Raw genomic sequence first — 17,713 nt, 5'->3', positions numbered from 1 at the left:
CAGTTTGACAAAACTATCAGTAGAGTTAAATGCAATGGAAACATTTAAATTTAGATTTTTATTCTGTACATGAAAACATAAATAAAAAAGTACATTGTGTCATCAAGCACTATTTAAAAAAAATCTGCAACAAGTCCATTTGGAGGAAACACCACTGGTGGGAAAAATGTGCTGATTCCAGAATATTTGCATGAAAATCTCAGCAATTGGATGGAAAGCTAGCTTTCCGTCAATAGGGCATCTTCCAACACTTATGTGAACTGTAGGAAAACAGATTATCATCCAATAGCCCTGACAACACTGCTAAGAACAAGTTCCTCTATACATTTCATAGGCCATGCTTTGAGAGGCACTTTGCTTTTCCTGGTATTTCCAGCATTATCCACTAGGTTTGCTGCAGGTAGAAAATCCTAGGGGCAGACAAACACCACATATAGCAAACAGGTCTTAGGGAGAAATCAGATTTGTATTGATAATTTGAAAAGACACTGATTCACCAGAGGAAAGACCAACACTAGGCATGCTCTAAGCACTGGACCATGACATCAATATGACATGAAGAGGCAGAGCTCCAATAGATCATTCACTTGTAAATATGTTTACCTATCAACACACAATTAGAGGGCAAGACGAGGGTTGCTATGATCCTGTGTTTGAGCAGACACTTTCTCCAGTATGTGTGCATTTGCTTAACATGTTTTTATAATATGTGTTAGTGATTTATGTGTGTGTGTGTGTGTGTATAGAAAGCATATATGGGGTTTCTAGTAGGGGTGTGTTAGTATTTAGCAGACAGCAGAGCTTCTTTCTCCAGCAGCAAGTCTCCATATCTCTGCTGAAGCTCCTTTTCTCTCTCCTGCTGTCTCTCCACGTCCTCCCTTAGAGCCTAAAGAGAAAATGAAGTCCAATAAACACAGGCTGCAGTTTTTGTCAGCTGTTTGTGTGATATGGCAGGGTGTGTGAAAGTATGTGTACCTCTTGTCTGCGGGGTATCGCTGTGTCTTCTTGTTTCTTCAGCTCAGTGAAGGTGTGGAGCTCCGTAGCTGCCTGCTCAACCTGCTCCCACAGTTCACCATGCTGCTTCAGTAGACCTACAGCACGGGACTGGTACCCTCCTAGTAACACCTACACACATACAGACATATCACTGCTCCCACAGTTCACCATGCTGCTTCAGTAGGCCTACAGCACAGCAATGGTACCGTCTAGAAACAGTTTGAGAGACATACAGAAAGAGTATAGGTAAGTGTTTAGTCACCTTGAGACGACGCTCCAGACGAGCAGCGCGACGGGCCTCACACGTCATGTGGCCTCGGTTGATCTAGGAATACACACATCATAAACATGTGGTATACATCATGAGTTACCTACGGCCCAGCAGCTTCTAGTGTAAAAAGGGACATGATAGCGTGTGTATGTGGTCTCACCTCTAATTTCTTCTCCAGGGAGTCTATGCGGTCCTTCTTGGAGGCCAGGTTGGCCCTGGTGTAGCGGCTCTGGGCGGAGAGGTACAGCACCTGGCCGTAACACTCCTCCCACACCTGGCTGTAGGCCTCCATGGACAGGTCCCCGTGACCCATACCTGCCCTCACCACCTCCATCTCCTGGCTCAGCAACTCACTGGCCTGAGGGGAGAAGTCACACACACTATTATTTACACATCTCACACAAATGTCCACATTGCGTGGACAAAGTTACTCTACTCTGTAGGGATTTTTTATTTTTAAACGTGTATCTGGATAGTTGAAAGGTCAATGCAATCCGAGGACCTTGGGATGTCCCTACCCTAAACCCAACCATAACCCTTACCATTTTAAATTTCAACTTCAATGGGGTAGGGACTGTCTCTAGGATCCCAGATAGCATGGACCATAGTGGAAATCCTATTCATTTTTACTCTCTTGACCAATCAAAATGACCAAAAATGCACATAGCAGAGGTAAAATGCAGACTGGTTTTCTCTGTATAGTTTTGGCAAACAGCAACAGTGAAAGAAAGTTATGATTTTAGAACTGATTCTGATCCAACAATGTTTTCTGGTGAGTATTTTGCATTGATCTCAGGTCTTGTAACTCTACCTACATGTACATATTACCTCAACTAACCGGTGCTCTCGCACATCGACTCTGTACCGGTAACCCCATGTATATAGTTTGTTATTTTACTGCTGCTCTTTAATTACTTGTTACTTTTATTTCTTATCTGTATTTTTTTAAACTGCATTGTTAGGGACTCGTAAGTAAGCATTTCACTGTAAGGTCTACAACTGTTGTATTCAGCGCATGTGACTAATCAAATCTGATTTGTAGAAACTCCATTATGTTGACGCCTGTAATTGCCATTTGAAGTGGGAAAAACAGCATACTGATGTCTGGGCAGACTGGAGGGCCAAATGGGCAGCTGTAACTCAATGCACCATTATAAAAACTACATTGATAACAAAAATATAAAAACAACATGTCAAGTGGTGGTCCAATGTTTCATGAGCTGAAATTAAACATCCCAGAAATGTTCCATATGCACAAAAAGCTTTATTTCTCTCAAATTTGGTGCACACCAGATACTGACCGGTTTTCTGAGTCACACCCCTACCTTTTTTCCCCTTAAGGTATCTGTGACTAACAGATGCATATCTGTATTCCCAGTCATGTGAAATCCAGAGTCGGGGCCAAATGTCTTTATTTCAATTGACTGATTTCCTTATATGAACTGTAACTCAGTAAAATCTTTGAAATTGTTGCATGTTGCGTTTATATTTTTGTTCAGTATACATTCATAAGTTAGTGGTTTCATTATATTAAGAATGTCAAATGTCATGGTATATCCTTGTAGGTAACAATATCACAAGGATAATTTAAAATGTAATTTAGACAAAGCTTTTTCATTGTTTTAAAAAGGCCTAAAAAAGTAAGCCAATACTAACGTCCGTTCGGATATTCGATTAACCGTACCCATCCCTAACACTCCATCTAGACAGTGTCCAGCTTTCCTATTTTTTAGACAGTTTTCCTATTCATTTTAGGATTGAGGCATACTAAAACACAGCAGATGGAGACCATGACATTGCAGGGGAAACAGGTTGGGAAACACTGATCTACATTAAATCTTGGGAAACAATGGCTAGTAGGGGTGTGTGTGTGTGTTTTACATGTGCCAGCTCCTCATTGCTGATTGGCTTGTAGGGGTGTCTGTCCAGGTGGGCGATGTGTTCTGCGTTGTTGGAGGTGGAGGCAGGCCCTCGTTGTTTGCTGCGCTGTGGTTGGATAAACAAAGCACTTTAGTTCTGCTCCAAACGCAGCCCTGTGTGTGTTTATGTATGTGTATACACCTACCTGTTGGTTGGCTGGTGGGTGGTGTAGACAGTCAAAGTGCAGCATAGTGATCATCTCCTTCTTGATAATCTCCTCAGCCTGCTGCAGTTCTGACAGAGGATCTGTTCCCAACGGACGCAGGATAGACTCATTCACCTACACAATTTTTCATTAGTTTTGTCACTAATGCTGTAGCCGGGAAGGGGAGGTGATGCAGCACTTGAACTCTTGTGTGTGAGAGAGTCACACTGTGTGTGCTTACCTCTGATGGTCTGGGTAGAATCCTCTGTACAGCAGTGTGTCTCAGCTTCAGCTCTTTCTCCTGCTCTGCATCCCGGGCAGCCTGAAACACACACACGGTTACAAAAGGGGATAGTCAAGAGTAGAGCTTTATATGAGTTGTATGCATGTGGGTCTGTGTGACTGAGTGTTACCTGATTGCGTAGCTCTATCTCTGAGGCGTCCTCCATGTATCCGGTCTCAGTCTCCATTTCCTCCAGTTCAGTCTCTGCGTTTTCTGGTAGAACGATCTCAAAGTCGTTCTTGGGGATCGGCAGCGACATCAGACCCAGCTTCAGCTGCTCCCTCGACTCTCGTTGCTACGCACATACACACAAAATAAAGTTACACACACACAAAATAAAGTTATACACACAAAAACAAATTCGAAACAGTAGCCATTTCAATAGTAGTTTGTGTTACCAGATGTCTAGCGTAGGCAGGGTCTGCTAGTTGTTCCTCACTATTGATGTTGAGTTTGTCTCGTAGAGGGGTGCGCCCAGGGGTTACTCCGGGGGTCACAGTACCCGGTCCTTTAGGGGTTAACGCTCCCTGGGGGGTCATACCGCCCTCAGACCCTGGACCCGGGGTTCTACAACAGCAATAGTGTGTGTCACTAGTCAGTACAGAATTAGGTGTGTGGGAGAATGGCTTGCATGTTTATTTATTGTACTAGGCAAATTGAGTGAACACATTCTCATTTCCAGCAACGACCTGGGGAATAGTTACAGGGGAGAGAAGGGGGGATGAATGAACCAATTGGAGTCTGGGGATGATTAGGTGGCCATGAAGATATGAGGGCTAGATTGGGAATTTAGCCAAGACACCAGGGTTAACAACCCGACTCTTGTGATAAGTGCCATGGAATCTTTAGTGACCACAGGGAGTCAGGACACGAGTTTAACGTCCCATCCAAAAGACAGCACCCTACACAAGGCAATGTCCCATATCACTGCCCTGGAGCATTGAGATATTTTTTTTAGACCAGAGGAAAGAGTGCCTCCTACTGGCCCTCCAACATCCAGGGACAGACCAGGACCAACCCTGCTTAGCTTCAGAGGCAAGCCACCAGTGGGATGCAAGGTGGTATGCGGCTGGCGTGTGTGTGAATGGCGTGTGTGTGTACCTGAAAGGTGTGGTCAGTACAGTATTTGGTGTCTGTACTGCCTGTCTTTGGGGTGTGACTCCTGAGAAGTCACTCTGGTGGAGAGGAGTGTTCAGACCTCCTTTCAGAGGAGTGTCTACGTTAGTTAGAGCCATCAGGTTCTGGGCCTCCTGGAGAGAGAGAGAGATGTTGTCAGAGGTATTGTATTGGCATTCATTTTATGTTATAATTTACATTGTATGATAATATGTACCGTGGACAGCTTTCCTCATATACCCTGAGACAGAGAAAAAGGGAGAGTGACTGGGTGTACCTGTAGTATCTTGTCCTGCGCGGCAGGGGTCTTGGGGGTGCGTAGCCCAGTTGTCATGGCGCTGTTGGAAAGGCTGTATTCTGACAGTAGGGCTGAGGAGGCGGAGTTAGTGATCCCAGATTCCTCAGCGGTCTGACGAGCCACTTCACTGGCCTGACCCAGCTTAACCACCTCCTCCAGCTCCGCATCAGAGATCTACACACGCCAGACAACATCAGACACACAGTCAAACTTCCCTGGCCTGACAAAACTTCACTACTTCCCGTAGCTATGCATCAGAGATGCGCGCACACACACACACACACAGTCATAGCGTTGTTACCTGTGGTGCAGGCAGCACCAGTTTGCTGCGTTTCTTGGTGAACTCTGCTACTCCGCTGGTCTGGAGGATGGCTGACGGAAGATCACTTTCCTTCTTCTTCTTGATCTTCTGTCTATCCCTCTTCCTCTCCCTCTCCTCCTTCTCACTGAGGACACACAAAGTCAGGCACACACAGCTCTCTCCTCCTCACATTCAAACTGTCAAATTATCCCATCTATAAATGGCCCAATCAGATCATACTAGTGGCATTCGACAAGATGGGTGTGTGTGTGTGACTGACTTGCGTAGCTCTCCGTCCAGGTGTTGTTGTCTCAGGCGTTTGAAGTTTGGTTCCAGACCTTCATAGAGCTCCATGCTGGTGTCATAGAAACCCTAGAATCATAATATATTAACACTTAGCCCCAATAATACACACGTCACACACACGATGTATGTGTGTGTAATGTGTTACCTGAGAAGGTTTCTTCTCAAAGGGAATCTCAGCATTGTAGTCCACTCCTCTCTTCTTCTTCCTCTTCTTCTGAGCGTCGATGCCTGCTGCCCTCAACTCCCTGCGCTTCTGTAGAGCAGCCAGTCGTCTGGGAGTGAGGAGAAAGAGAGGGCGTGTATGTTTGTCAGGGTTGAACGTTTTCTTGATTTGGTGGTAGGCATTGAGGGGATTCGATTAAGATGGACCGGGTTGCAACGGGCTATGAACGTGCAAAACCGGTGATGGACACACGCCCTGCTCAAATTGAACAGTAATCTGCGCCACTCGGTCCTGTTGTCAACAAGGCAGAATAGAAACATATCTCTATTCCATCAAATAAACATTTTAATTTTCAAACTAGTTCTCATTGGGAAGACAAAATAGTTTTATCAAAATAAATCACTTTTGCATGTGAAAACAGAATCCTACTCATTACTCCACGTGCTTAACCTACATCACTTTTGTTTTGAGACAACGCTGCCGTCAGCCAGAACTGGGCGAGTGGCTCACGCCTAGAGGCAGCCCAGTTCCAAAATGAATGCAATCACTTTTCACCCGGTGCAAACTACACCCACTAGGCACCAGGCCAGCTTAATCGAGTACCCTCATTATGAGAGCAAACTCAGAAATGTCTGGTCTGAAATTTATGCTGAACGTTATGCAGTTCACAAATCCTGCATTTGTGGTATTTACATGACACAGCTCTTATTTGAAACACAAATTCGTGCTGGTGTGTAAAAGGTGTGCCTGTGTATATACCTGGCCTCCTCCAGCTGTTTCTCTCTGGCCTTCCTCTTGGCTTTCTTCCCCTGAGTGTTGGCCAGACGAGCTCTGGCCTCAGACAGCATCTCCAGCTCATCTATACACACACACAAACAGACAGAGTCAGGAATAGCTGGTTTGGTCTTATTTATTTAATTTTAATAAACCATGACAGTTGACTGAACAGCAACAAGCCGAAGAAGCATTGCACCAATTGTTCCTTTGGCCGCCTCTCCTTCCAGTTCTCTGCTGCCAATGACTGGAACGAACTGCACAAATCTCTGAAGCTGGAGACTCCTACCTACCTCCCTCACTAGCTTTAAGCACCAGCTGTCAGAGCAGCTCACAGATCACTGCACCTGTACATAGCTCATCTGTAAATAGCCCATCTAATCTACCTCATCCCAATACTGTATTTATTTATCTTGCTCCTTTGCACCCCAGTATCCCAACTTGCACATTCATCTTCTGCACATCCTACCATTCCAGTGATTAATTGCTATATTGTAATTACTTTGCCACCATGACCTATTTATTGCCTTACCTCTCTTATCCTACCTCATTTGCACATGCTGTATATCATTTTTCTACTGTATCATTGATTGTATGTTTGTTTGTCCCTTGTGTAACTCTGTTGTTGTATGTGTCGAACTGCTTTGCTTTATCTTGGCCAGGTCGCAGTTGCAAATGAGAACTTGTTCTCAACTAGCCTATCTGGTTAAATAATAAATAAATAAACCTTCGTCCATGTCCACAGGGTCAGGCCTAGCGGGCTTGGTTTCAGGGTTGGGGTCGATCTCTCCAGGCTTCAGTTTCCTGGGATCATCAGCTGTATCCTCCTCATTGTCCCTCTGGGCTGCTTTGTCTCTATACACACACACCAAGAAAATGCATAAGAACATGGATGCCAAGAGGTCTTCTCTGAACACAGAGAGAAATTGTTTTTGCGTGGGTCTTACAGTAGAAACTCGTAGTGCTCCAGACACTGGGCAGCGGTGCGTCCTATGATAGGAGCAATGGTCCTCCACTGGGTGGGCATAAGCTTGGCCAGATGGAGCAGCTTCTCCTCTTCTTCTCTGGACCACTCGGTTTTCTTAATGCTGGGATCCAGCCACTCATACCTACACACAAAAACAGCACATTAGATACAAACAGAACTGTATCCACACACACTCACAAAAACCACTCAGTCTCCTTTGAGGCTCAGCTTATCATGCATGCCACACACACCGGGTTTAACGTGACACACACACACACACACCAGCGGGCCTTGCACTGTTTGGCAGACTTGCGGTGCAGCAGGGAGGCAATACGAGACCACTGGTTCTTCCCATATTTCATCACCGCTGCTTTCAGTATTTCATCCTGGGAGAAAGAGGGAGGATGTAATATTTTATTGATTAATTAATTGTTCACTGATTCAGTTTCAACTGCAGACAACTATAATTTAAAGACGGCGTTAACTAGTAGATATTACTAGTTAACATTAATGTCAACTAGCTAACGTTGCATTGAAGTTCAGCTAGTGAGCTATTACGACTAACGTTAATGTGGTTAGCTAACTAACCAGCATGATGTTAGCTAAAGTGATGCAGTGTCGAGTAGCTAATTCAGTGAATACATTTACATGGTAGTTCATTAACCTGGAGTTGACTTAGTTAACTAAAAATGTTGTATATTAGTTGGAAGCTAGTTAGCAGCAGACGTAAGTTATTAGCGTTAGCTACGCCAATTTACCTCGGTGTTTCGCCATACACCCCCCTTGATCATGATACGCGGCATCTTGGCTGTTGTGTTGCTACCCTTCAGGTAGTAACTATAAATAAATAACCAGATACCACAATAGAACAATAATACGAAAAGTTGGACATAAAATTGAACAACGATTTAAGAACGTGTGTTATCAACATCCACAAAAAAAATCAATATGGCGGCCACCGGAAGTGCGCAAAGTATAGTCAAAGATTTTTATAACTTAACCAAGATAGACCATAGCCCGTCGTTTCACATGCAAACAAATTAGTAATTATTAAAAAAGCAGGTCAGGCAAGCCAATTAAGAACAAATTCTTATTTACACTGACGACCTACCAAAAAGGGGACGGGGGCTGGGGTTAAAAATTTAAATACAGGACAAAACACATCATGACAAGAGACACCACAACACAACATAAAGAGAAACCTAAGACAACAACATTGCATGGCAGCAACACATGACAACACAGCATAGTAGCAACACCACATGACAATAACATGGTAGCACAATAACATGGTGGCAGCACAAAACATGGTACAAACATTATTTGGCACAGACAACAGCACAAAGGCAAGAAGGTAAAGACTACAAAACAGTTGAAGTCGGAAGTTTACACACACTTAGGTTGGAGTCATGAAAACTTGTTTTTCAACCACTGCACACATTTCTTGTTAACAAACTATAGTTTTGGCAAGTCGGTTAGTACATCTACTTTGTGCATGACAAGTAATTTTTCCAACAATTGTTTACAGTTATTTCACTGTATCACAATTCCAGTGGGTCAGAAGTTTACATAGACTAGGTTGACTGTGCCTTTGAACAGCTTGGAAAATTCCAGAAAATTATGTCATGGCAATAGAAGCATCTGATAGGCAAATTGACATAATTTGAGTCAATTGGAGGTGTACCTGAGGATGTGTTTCAAGGCTTAACTTCAAGGCCAAACTCAGTGCCTCTTTGCTTGACATCATGGGAAAATCAAAAGAAATCAGCAAAGACCTCAGAAAATAATTGTAGACCTCCACAAGTCTGGTTCATCCTTGGGAGCAATTTCCAAATGCCTGAAGGTATCATGTTAATTTGTACAAATAATAGTACACAAGTATAAACACCATGGGACCGGGACCACGCAGCCGTCATACCGCTCAGGAAAGAGGCGCGTTCTGTCTCCTAGATGAAAGTACTATGGTGCGAAAAGTGCAACACAATCCCAGAACAACAGCAAAGGACCTTGTGAAGATGCTGGAGGAAACAGGTGCAAAAGTATCTATATCCACAGTAAAACAAGTCCTATATCGACATAACCTGAAAGACCGCTCAGCAAGGAAGAAGCCACTGCTCCAAACGCGTATTGAAATACCCAGACTACAGTTTGCAACTGCACATGGGGACAAAGATTGTACTTTTTGGATTAATATCCTCTGGTCTGATGAAACAAATAGAACTGTTTGGCCATAATGACCATCGTTATGTTTGGAGGAAAAAGGGGGAGGCGTTTGCAAGCTGATGAACACCATTCCAACCGTGAAGCACGGGGGTGGCAGCATCATGTTGTGGGGTTGCTTTGCTGCAGGAGGGACTGGTGCACTTCACAAAATTGATTGCATCATGAGGGAGGAAAGGAATGTGGATATATTGAAGACATCAGTCAGGAAGTTAAAGCTTGGTTGCAAATGGGTCTTCCAAATGGACATTGACCCCAAGCATACTTCCAAAGTTGTGGCAAAATGGCTTAAGGACAACAAAGTCAAGGTATTGCAGTGGCCATCACAAAGCCCTGACCTCAATCCTATAGAAAACTTGTGGGCAGAAGTGAAAAAGCGTGTATGAGCAAGGAGGCCTACAAACCTGACTCAGTTACACCAGCTCTGTCAGGAGGAATGGGCCAAAATTCACCCAACTTATTGTGGGACGTTTGTGGAAGGCTACCTAAAACATTTGACCCAAGTTAAACAATTTAAAGGCAATGCTACCAAATACTAATTGAGTGTATGTACATTTCTGACCCACTGGGAATGTGATGAAAGAAATATAAGCTGAAATAAATAATTCTCTCTACTCTTATTGTGACATTTCACATTCTTAAAATAAAGTGGTGATCCAAACTGACCTAAGACAGGGAATTTTTACTGGGATTAAATGCCAGTAATTGTGAAAAACTGAGTTTAAATGTATTTGGCTGAGGTGTATGTAAACTTCCGACCTCAGCTGTACATCACGTGAAGCAGCCACAAAGGTCAGTAAGAGTGTCCATGGTTTAGTCTTTGAATAAAGAAGTGGAGATACTAAAACTGGACAGTTTTAGTGTTGTTTTTTTGCAGCTTGTTCCAGTCGCAGCGAAATGAAAAGAGTGACCCAGGGATGTGTGTGCTTTGGGGACCTTTAACAGAATGTGACTGGCAGAACGAGTGTTGTAACCATTTATTATTCGTATCTCTTACTTTTCTTTTTTGGTATTGTCTTAAAACTGCATTTTTGGTTAAGGGCTTTTTAATTAAGCTTTCCACTGTAAGGTCTACTACATCTGCTGTATTCGGTGCGTGTGACAAATACAATTTGATTTGTATGTGGAGGATGAGGGCTGCAGTAGGTATCTCAGATAGGGGGGAGTGAGGCCTAGGAGGGTTTTATAAATAAGCATCAACTAGAAGGTCTTGCAACGGGTATACAAAGATGACCTGTTTACAGAGGAGTATAGAGTGCAGTGATGTGCCTTATAAGGAGCATTGGTAGCAACTCTGATGGCTGAATGGTAAATGGACTCCCGAGTGGCGCAGCGGTCTAAGGCACTGCATCTCAGTGCTCTAGACGTCACTACAGACCCTGATTCGATTCCAGGCTGTATCACAACCGGTGGTGATTGGGAGTCCTATAGTGCAGCGCACAATTGGCCCAGCATCATCCGGGTTAGGCCATCGTTGCATTTCGCTACACTAGCAATAACATCTGCTAACCATGTATTTGAGACCAATAAAACTTGACTTGCCTAGTTAAAAAGGTTACATTTAAAAATAAATCTTTAAAAAAAGTAAAGAACATGTAGCCAGAGCACCCTTACCTGCCGATCTATAGTCATAGTGGGCAGAGTCAAGCACGAGATAGCAAGATCCTATTGGCGCATTCTAGCAGACATATTTCCATAGTGGATGGCTACTCTGAAGTGCGCATTAACTCAATTCGACTTTCTATTGTCACAAATAGAACAATGAATACACAGAACAAGGAGACAGATATTTCACCGGATGTATAAATGTGAAGCATCCAGTTGGCACACTCGCAAATGCTTTACAATGTATTTCTTTGTAGGCTATAAGCCTTGATATAATTAAGCAATAAGGCAGGAGGGGGTGTGGTATATGGCCAATATACCACGGCTAAGGGCTGTTCTTAGGCACAAGACATTGCCTGGACATAGCCCTTAGCCGTGGTATATTGGCCATATATCACAAACCCCCTGAAGTACCTTATTGCTATTATAAACTGGTTACCAACGTAGTTAGAGCAGTAAAAAAAAAATGTTGGTCATACCGTGGTATACATATACCACAGCTGTCAGTCAGCATTCAGGGCTTGAACCACCCAGTTTATAATTGAAATAATATAACCAAAATAAATGTATTTTGGCTCCCTGTCTGGCTCCTGACCTATTTAGTGTTTATTTGCTGTTTAATATGACATTTAGCTTATTTAAAATGACCACTTCATACATTCACCATTTCATGTTTATTAAAATACTTAATTCAAATCCCATGGTTTGGTTTGAATAATTCAAAACCAAAACGTAGGTCAAGGTAGTCACAAAAATAGATGGGTGTTGGTTAAATTGGGGGTTTTCAATTAATTTGGAACGGCAGTTTTTTTTCCCCTGTGAGTGCGGAGCTGTGCTCCATGAGCGGGATTTTCGACAGCTCAACTCCGCTCACATATTCTGTAACCAACTATAGACAATTTATACACATTCATAATTACTACCAACACACCAAGGGTGAGTTAGCTATATCGACAATTATATTTTTAGTAACAGAATGTTTTCCATACAAGGGTAGAATAGATGGATACTAAATTGAGTTATTCTTATTTGCTAACGTTAGTCAAAACTAGAGTGAAAAGACAAACACGTTTACTCTGCTGAAGGTAACTAACGTTACCCGTTTAGCAGTGACTACCAGGACTAAATTAGCAAACGTAGGTTATTTACTTAGTCCAGATAACATTACGTTACTTCTAATCAAGAATATTCCTGTTTTGTTGTGAAGGTATCACATCACTTCTCAGCTGTCGTCTAAAATCCGTTCAGCCTGAAAATCCTTCTAATCTTTGGTCACCATAAACATAATTCTTGATAGCCGCAGACCACAGGCAGCATCTGGATAAAACCCTGGTAGGTAGAATGGTGAAAAATAACTCAATTTCGCGCTTGTTTGTAAGTAACACCTTGAGACAGAACACCACACGGGCATGATGACAAACCTTAGTGGAAAAACAAACGTTTTTTTTTTAAGTGCAAGAAAACATTTCTCAGATTACTATGTGTTGGTCGTTTGAAGTAAACAATACCATGAACCAAATTCATGGGCACGTCCCATCTACCTACTGGAGTGGTTTCTGCATTCGCTGTGAATGCTGGCCTTTGTGGTTCACTATACACAGGAAGTTGAACTGGCCAGATTGGACCGGTTGGCCAGATAGGACCGGTTGGCCAGATAGGACTTCTGCAGGTTGGAAACAGATGGTGGACAACGGGCCAAACGTGCCAAGTTTGGGCGGCAGACATGAAGGAAAGAACATAACTGTTACCAACTTAAATGTAAATACTTATTGAAAATATCTGCAATCAGTCTTTAAACTGTCACCACAAATATTTCTCTTGCATTTTGTATCTTAGGTTTCTGGCTATAATGGGTGCCAAGGACCTGAAGTCGACAGTGTGGCAGATGCTACCTTGCATTCTGTCAAACAGTCTTCCCATCACCGCCGCCTGGGCAGGGGATGAGGCCTGTTTCAGGAACTTGTTTCTGATGACCATTCTTCACAGTAAGATTTGATATTAAATGTGTTACATTTGTTTTGTGTACTTAAGTAAATTCTTAAACGTGTTTAAGACCATGTGGTATTCAACTGTAACTCCATGTTCTTTCTTTGTGTATAGGAGCCATTCGGAAGAACCCTGCAACCCGGGATGCCACGGATGAAGGGGTCCAGATTCAGATCACCCAGTACCTGAAAGGGGACTCTGATTGTGTTGGCAGTGCACAGGGGAGATGGATCCACTGCAAGGAAGGTCAACATCAAGTCTCAGACCACCCTGTGTCAAAGCCAGCCCCTTTTCCCAAGCCACAAGACTAATCCAACAACTGAACCCTGGACTGACTACTGCACCACACACTTACCATTTATTCATATTCTGTACACATCAAGAATGGTCCACCACCCAAAAGACATCCAGACAACTTGACTTAACTGTGGGAAGTATTGGCGTCAACATGGACCAGTATCCCTGTGGAATGCTTTCGACACCTTGTAGAGGCCATGCCCCGACGAATTGAAGCTGCAACTCAATATTAGGAAGGTGTTCTTAAAGTTTTATACTCTACGTATATACTTTCAGCGGCGGCTCAGGTGCGGGACGCAGACCCCGCTCCACCGCTGGCTCACCCCACTTTGGTGGCACCTCTGGTGCGGGGATCTTCGCCGCGGGCCACGGACTGGAGGGCGACTGGAGGCGCCTGGCTGGAGGGCGACTCTGGAGACGCCGGGCTGGGCGCAGGCACAGGACTCACCGGGCTGGGGAGACACACAGGAGACCTGGGTCTGGGAGACATACAGGAGGCCTATTCCTTGGCCGAGGCACTGGATACACTGGGCTGTGGAGGCACACTGGCGGTCTCGAGTGCAGAGCTGGCACCACCCGTTCTGGCTGGATGCCCGCTTCCACCCGGCAAATGCGGGATGCTGGCACCGAGCACACCGGCCTGTGAATGCTCAGTCTCGACACAGTGCGCATCACCCCATAGCACGGGGCCTGACCAGCCACATGCTCGCCACGGTAAGCACGGGGAGTTGGCTCAGGTCTCCAACCTGACTCAGCCACCCTCACCATGTGCCCCCCCCCCCCCCCATTTTTTTGGGGGGGGCTGCCTCTCGGGCTTCCTTGCCAGCTGTGTTCCCTCATAATGTTGCCTCTCCGCCTTAGCTGCCTCCAGTTCCTCCCGTGGACGGCGATACTCCCCAGCCTGCCTCCAGGGTCCCTTACCATCCAGGAGCTCCTCCCATGTCCAGGAGTCCTCTTTACCAAGCTGCTTGGTCCTTTGGTGGTGGGAGGTTTTGTCACGGCCGTTAAAAGAACTGGACCAAGGTGCAGCGTGGTGAGCGTACATTTTCTCTTTTATTCGGAATGACGCCGACAAAATAATACGTGGGTTAACAAAGTTAACCTCCCACAAACACAGGTGGGGAAAAAGGGTACCTAAGTATTGTTCCCAATCAGAGACAACGATAGACAGCTGTCCCTGATTGATTACCATACCCGGCCAAAACATAGAAATAGAAAATCATAGAAACACAAAACATTGAATGCCCACTCCAACTCACAACCCTGACCAAACCAAAAGAGAGACATAAAAAGGATCTCTAAGGTCAGGGCGTGACAGATATACAGTATTTTGCACACATTTTATTTTACAGTAATTTTCCAAATGAACATGGCATCCAATGTACCTTGATTAATAAAAAGCAAAAAATATTTACAAAAATAAGTGGCGATAGGGAGAAGGCATGCCGCTGGCATTATGTTGAAAAATCTTCTTGCCTTCCGCTAGCAGCAGTAGTGTCGCCAGTCGGGAGGAGGGCGGGTCATGGGTGGGTGGGCTGTGTGAGGAAAATGGCACGTGAACGGCAGGAGCACAGCTGCCGCTTGACAGGCGCCCTGTGAATGATGAGTAAAAAAAGCTGTTGCACGGTGTGCGACCACTCTGAAGGGAAGACAGCCTCCCGATTGCTCATTGCTAACTGGGTACTCACATGAATCCTCTCAGGATCCCTCCCCCTTGACCAATTTTCCTCAACTTTCTTCACTACCTCAGCATACAACACCCTCTGCTTTACTCTAACCCTTGTAACCTCAACCTGCTTCTCTCACACCGGACATTTCGGATCTTCAGCCCCATGGGCATCCCTACAATTAGCACATACCGCTTCATTCCCCATTGCTACACCTTCCTTTGTCTCAAGCCCTACTGCACACTTCTCACACCTAAGAACCTCCCTCCTACACATTGCTGCCACATGCCCATAAGCTTGGCACCTGTAAAAACTTAATGTATTTGGCACATAAGCTCGTACAGGATAACTGACATATAACTGGCTCTGAGGACTTCACCGACCCTGCCTCCTCCAATAAATTGCCCTCATTAACTTCCATTTCTCCTCCAGACCTCGATATGGCTTACGGCTCATTCTGCTCCTACTTTCTAACATTCTTCTTCGACAAACCATCTCTCTTTTTCCCACAATTTTTCCCATACTCAAGCTCACCCTCTTCCTCTGTCTCTCTCTTTGACCTCCAAATTAATCATAGAGGGCAGAACAAGCAAGGAGTTGGGCAGAGCCAAGCACAAGCTAGTGAGATTTCTGTTAGAGAACGCCTACTCTGTGAAGTGTGAGTGTGCATTCTAGAAAACGTAGTCCACTCGGTTTGTTACAGATTCTTGTTGTGGAAACAGAAAACTGTATGGTGATCAAATGTCTTATCGAAATTTGCAGAATGTCGGACAAATTCTATCTCGCTCCATCTTCTCTCACTGCCGGACACTGGCATCACAATATTTGGTAGTGAGTAGAAACGCCAATGCGATGCTTCACATTTATACATCTGGTTAAATATCTGACTCATTGTTCTATCTATGATTATACAGATGGTAGAGCTTCATACTGTACAGTATATACTATATACAGTCATTGGCATAGAGTCACAGAATTACATGTGATTTATAGGATCTTTATGTAGTCTGACGTCTCAAAAAAAATACTCAGTTATACATTTATATTATTCTGATGTGGCTCATGGAATAGAATGCATTTTTATAATGTTGATTGTAACAATAGGAAACATTAAATGGTACAACACAGAAACTCAAGAGTTAAGTTGACATTCATGCAGTCTGTCACACCTACTCCCGCTCCCCCTCTCCAGCGCACAACGTCGCTGGTCTACTAACCACCGGTCCAGGCACCATCATTACCCACATCTGCTCCCCATCATTACGCACACCTGGACTTCATCACCTTGATTACTCTCCCTTTACTTAGCCCTCAGTCATCAGGCAGTATTGGTTTTGTTCACATTCAGTACTCTACTCCCTTTTTGATTATTTGGCTTGTTCATGTTTATTAAACTCACCTTCTGCACCTGCTTCCTGACTCCAAGCGCATACGTTACAGAATACTGCCTCAATAATTATGGAACCAGCAGAAGATAAAGAGATCTCCCAGACTGTCGGTGAATAGGGATACCTACTTTGCCAACACCACGATCAGATGACGCAACTGAGTGCGGCTATGGATGAGGTCCTCCACTGCCTCGACACCACCCGAGAGGTTTCGCCTCCAACTAGCGGAGGGCCTCCTACCACGAGTCGTCTCAGCAAGCCAGCCCCCTAGCCTACCCAGCAGTCCACCCAGGGAGGCGATGCCCGAATGTCCCTCATGGACAAGTATGACAGGACTCCATCCAAATGCCGTGGCTACCTACTCCAGTGCTCCCTCTATTTCGCCCATCTCTCCTCGCCATTCTCCTTTGGCCATCCTGCGGCAGAGCGTGAACCCATGGAGGTAGGGGCCAAACACCTCTCTTTTGCAGAGCGGTGTCGCCGGAGACATGGGACTGTGTTCCTATTGCGGCCAGGAGGGGCACCAGCTTCAGCGGTGTCCGATGCATCCCAACCCAGGATGCACTGGGGCAGAGAGGCAGGCCAGTGATCACCTGTCTATAATGAACACAAAGGGAGACAGAGAGCTGGTTTCAAGCGCAGGGCGCAGCAGGTGTTGATTGCAAAGTACCACAGGAGGAGGCAGGTAGCTGGGTCCAAGGGTAGGCAGAAGGTCATACACAGGGGGTCCAAAAGGGCAACAGTACAGGCAGGGTAAAAGCTAGTAACTTAGTCCGGGAGATCAGGCAATAGGTAGATAACAGGAAATCTGATAGGCTAAAGTATAGGCAAAAGGCGTTGTTATTGAGGCAGGCAAAATTGTTTGCCCCGTGTTTTGGGAAGTAGATGTGGACATCCGCCAGGCTTTGGAGAGGGAACCCACACCTGCTACCTGCCATCCTGAGTGCATCTACATCCCCACGGGGTTACGAGACCGACTGTTGACCTGGGCGCACACATCTCTCGCCGCT

At 44.8% G+C, this 17,713-nt stretch overlaps 1 protein-coding gene across 3 annotated transcripts; it reads right to left on the bottom strand.

Annotated features, from left to right (window-relative positions):
• Positions 1-43: 43 nt before the first annotated feature.
• On the bottom strand, positions 44-8,722 carry LOC110505657 (cell division cycle 5-like protein). Of its 3 annotated transcripts, none has more exons than XR_016492013.1 (19): positions 8,299-8,722; positions 7,823-7,926; positions 7,521-7,682; positions 7,301-7,428; positions 6,559-6,658; positions 5,782-5,908; positions 5,611-5,702; positions 5,331-5,475; positions 5,009-5,203; positions 4,717-4,865; positions 4,014-4,182; positions 3,746-3,910; positions 3,574-3,654; positions 3,333-3,433; positions 3,149-3,253; positions 1,428-1,625; positions 1,259-1,321; positions 976-1,125; positions 44-886 (listed from the first exon to the last, which is right to left on the bottom strand). XR_016492013.1 is itself a non-coding variant. In XM_021585027.3 (19 exons), the coding sequence occupies exons 1-19, from the start codon at positions 8,341-8,343 to the stop codon at positions 779-781; spliced, it is 2,421 nt and encodes an 806-aa protein (XP_021440702.1). In that variant the 5' UTR covers positions 8,344-8,722; the 3' UTR covers positions 44-778. The 3 variants fall into 3 exon arrangements, 2 of the variants coding, with proteins under 2 accessions (XP_021440702.1, XP_021440705.1); XM_021585027.3 differs by having other exon boundaries at positions 3,333-3,467; XM_021585030.3 differs by having other exon boundaries at positions 3,333-3,467; positions 7,792-7,926; positions 8,299-8,491.
• Positions 8,723-17,713: the final 8,991 nt, after the last annotated feature.

Source organism: Oncorhynchus mykiss, chromosome 25 (genome assembly GCF_057628025.1).
Source record: "Oncorhynchus mykiss isolate SJ-2025 chromosome 25, ASM5762802v1, whole genome shotgun sequence".
NCBI classification, from domain to species: domain Eukaryota; kingdom Metazoa; phylum Chordata; class Actinopteri; order Salmoniformes; family Salmonidae; genus Oncorhynchus; species Oncorhynchus mykiss.
Note: the sequence above shows the minus strand (reverse complement) of the source record. Positions and strands in the feature narration are given on the sequence as shown.

Coding starts and splice junctions, on each gene's coding strand:
- LOC110505657 (XM_021585027.3), bottom strand. CDS start 8,343: ATGCCGCGTATCATGATCAAGGGGGGTGTATGGCGAAACACCGAG. Junction 7,683..7,822: donor AAACAGTGCAAGGCCCGCTG/GTGTGTGTGTGT, acceptor TTTTGTGTGTAG/GTATGAGTGGCTGGATCCCA. Junction 4,866..5,008: donor CGCAGGACAAGATACTACAG/GTACACCCAGTC, acceptor CTCTCTCTCCAG/GAGGCCCAGAACCTGATGGC.